This window comes from Triticum dicoccoides, chromosome 5B, assembly GCF_002162155.2.
Source record: "Triticum dicoccoides isolate Atlit2015 ecotype Zavitan chromosome 5B, WEW_v2.0, whole genome shotgun sequence".
Taxonomy (NCBI): Eukaryota; Viridiplantae; Streptophyta; class Magnoliopsida; order Poales; family Poaceae; genus Triticum; species Triticum dicoccoides.
Window position 1 is genome coordinate 37,966,840 of NC_041389.1, and position 2,792 is coordinate 37,969,631.

Below are 2,792 nucleotides of genomic sequence, written 5' to 3' on the forward strand. Positions count from 1 at the left end.
GTGAGGTGCCCACTAGTAAACTGTACTATGATGCAATGAAGACTGCATGTGCCTGGGCTGCATGATTGATGTGGACTATGCTACAGTTTTCATGTGCGGGACTGGATAGAAAATATTTCATGACCTGTGCGTATCAACTTTTATGTGTGCATGTTGTGTGCACTGCACTGAATTAACCGTAGCCCATGTGTGCTATATCAGCCTCTTATAAAAGGATAGAGAATGGGGACTCCGCACTGCACATACATTACAACACTAAAGTTGAAGAGGGGAAAAAGCCAAGAGAAGAAGAACAAAATGGACAGTGACGGTTCATCCGGTGGAAACAATCAAGGCAAGAAAAAGAGCAAGAAACGTGTGCTGACCGCTGGTAAGTGAGATATTTCTTCTTTGATTACGTTTCTTGCATAACTACGTGCCTGCAATTCTTCGTGAGGAAACATGCTTGATAAGTTTGTGTTCTCTTCACAAGAAAGACAAGATAGAGTGGCTGAATAGCAGCATTTTGTACTTTGATTCCCTCTTTCTTTTCCCATATGGCCATGGAATGCATAACTTTGCACAGATTTAAAGACTAAATATAATACTTGGTCATGTGTACAATCTTGATTTATGTTTTTTGGACGTTTTCTTTTTGAAGAACCGGAAAAACAAACTTTTTTGAGCTATTCACGTTCCAAGCTCACTTTGTAGTTGACCAGAATTAATATGCTATTTGTGTCCGATAATGCATGGCCTCGTATATAGGAAACGATTTGATCTTCTCTATTCACTAGTTCCTAAAAAAATGTTTGGACTTGCTACACACAAATCCAGTCAATATATTTTTCTTGATTACACAATTTTCATATTAGGAGAGCTTAACAATGCATTTGATGTGCATACAAATCTTTCTACCATGCAGAAGAGCTGGAAAACCGGCGGCTTGAGAACGTGCAACCTACCTCTTGGGACGATGAGTGTACGTACGGCGCGTCGTGTTTGTTATCTCTAGTTGCAATTTTCTTATCTTTGAGTGGACTTGCGAATTAATTTTGGTCTCTATACTGTGTGCTACCTGCAGGGATTGTAACACTGAACATGACAGATAACGTGGTGGAGGATGAAGACACTAGTAGCAGGGTGACCACTTTCTCGACAGACAACCCCTTCTCGATAGACCCCGAGGAGGAGACTGACAAGGAGGAGGCTGACAATGAAGAGGAGGAGGAGGATGATGATGAAGAGGAGGCTGACAATGAGGATGAGGAGGAGGAGGATGAAGAGGAGGCTGACAATGAGGATGAGGAGCAGGAGGAGGAGGCAAACGGAAACGGTGACGGTGACAAGAAAAAGGAGGATCAGACTGACGACGATGATGGCGATCAGACTGACGATGGCAATGGCGAGGACCTCAGCTAACTCCAAGTTGTGCTTAAGACATGGTAGATGATTTGCTGGTAATAAGAAGTCTTATGCATCTTCTGGGCAGCTATAGACTAAGTCTGTTATGTTTGTACTTGAACCCTGCATGCACGTACGCATGCCAATTTATGTATGTCTGTGTACCACTATGTTTCTGTCTAAAGTATGCTAGTGAAACATTGTAATTTGGGGACATTTCATTTGTTGAGTAATTATGCGCTTCACACATTCTGTCCTGAATAAACAACCCAAGAGAGTTAATAATGATGCTCTGCACTTGCAGAGTAAACATTCTTATTACGATGTACTATGTCTATGTTCCACGAACTATTTGATTCCAATAGACTTGCTGATTTCCAAAGAAACAAACTTGTTTTCCCTTTTTCCAACAGGGACAACCCCTTTCCATTAATTGCTCAACCAAGAATCCGCCATCAAAGCTCTCGCTACGGGGTGAAAATGTGCTACCACCTACAACCACAACAATAGAGTTCAGTGCAGTAGGGAGAACTAGAGACAAAACCACAGCGTCTAAGGCCTCAGGGCCGCCCTGGGGCATGGGCGACAGGGCGACGGCCGGCCCAGGCGAGGGGTGGGCACATGATGAAGTATATACATATACTATAGCCCAGCAAAAAGCAAGTAAAATATTACAAAAGAATTAAAGAAAAAAAAATAGGATGGACTAGGCGGCCCAGATATAGCTAGCTAGCGATCGCTGATGGATACGCGAAGGTGAAGCGGCGCCGTGACTCGTAGGTTCGTCGCCCTTGCCCGCCCGTCGGCCTTCTCGCTCGCTCGGCGCCTTGCCCCTTGGCCCTTGCCGTGTCGCCCTCGCCTCGCCGGCTCGCCGTCGCCGCCACACAGCAGTCCCGTAGGCAGGCGGCAGCCCGGCCATCCGGCATCCGGCACCGCGGCAATACGGCAATACCTATACAACTACGCATCCGACTGGATGTCAAGAAGTACGCATCCATTTCCTGTCCATCCCCAAACCTCAATTTGACAATCTCAGTAGTTTATTTATTTTTTATTTAATATGTATGTATTCTAGTCCAATCTATCATTTTTTTGTTATTCATCCGATCTATAAATTTCGTTCTTATTTGAGGTAATCATGTCATGTTAGTTTCGTTTTGCGATCTTTTTAGTACCATTGTTTTTTATGGAGTCGGTTCGAATTTGGTTATTATTGTTCTCGATGGAGTCATTTGAATTATTATACTCATATTTTAAACTAAAGATGTGTGATTGGAAGTTACTTTTAATAAGTTATATATATAACACACGCATACATATATATTGTCTTAGGACTTAGGACATAGGAGCCTATGTCGTCGGGTTCGCCTAGGCCCTCCCGAAACACAGGGCCGGCCCTGTAAGGCCTT

The 2,792-nt window shown here is 43.7% G+C and overlaps 1 protein-coding gene across 1 annotated transcript; it reads left to right on the top strand.

The window, feature by feature from the left end:
* The first annotated feature begins 207 nt into the window (after positions 1-207).
* Positions 208-1,630, top strand: LOC119305099 (acidic leucine-rich nuclear phosphoprotein 32 family member B-like). Its single transcript, XM_037581713.1, has 3 exons — positions 208-370; positions 905-961; positions 1,064-1,630. Exons 1-3 carry the CDS (start codon positions 223-225, stop codon positions 1,399-1,401), a joined length of 543 nt encoding a protein of 180 aa, XP_037437610.1. The 5' UTR covers positions 208-222; the 3' UTR covers positions 1,402-1,630.
* The last annotated feature ends 1,162 nt before the right edge of the window (positions 1,631-2,792 follow it).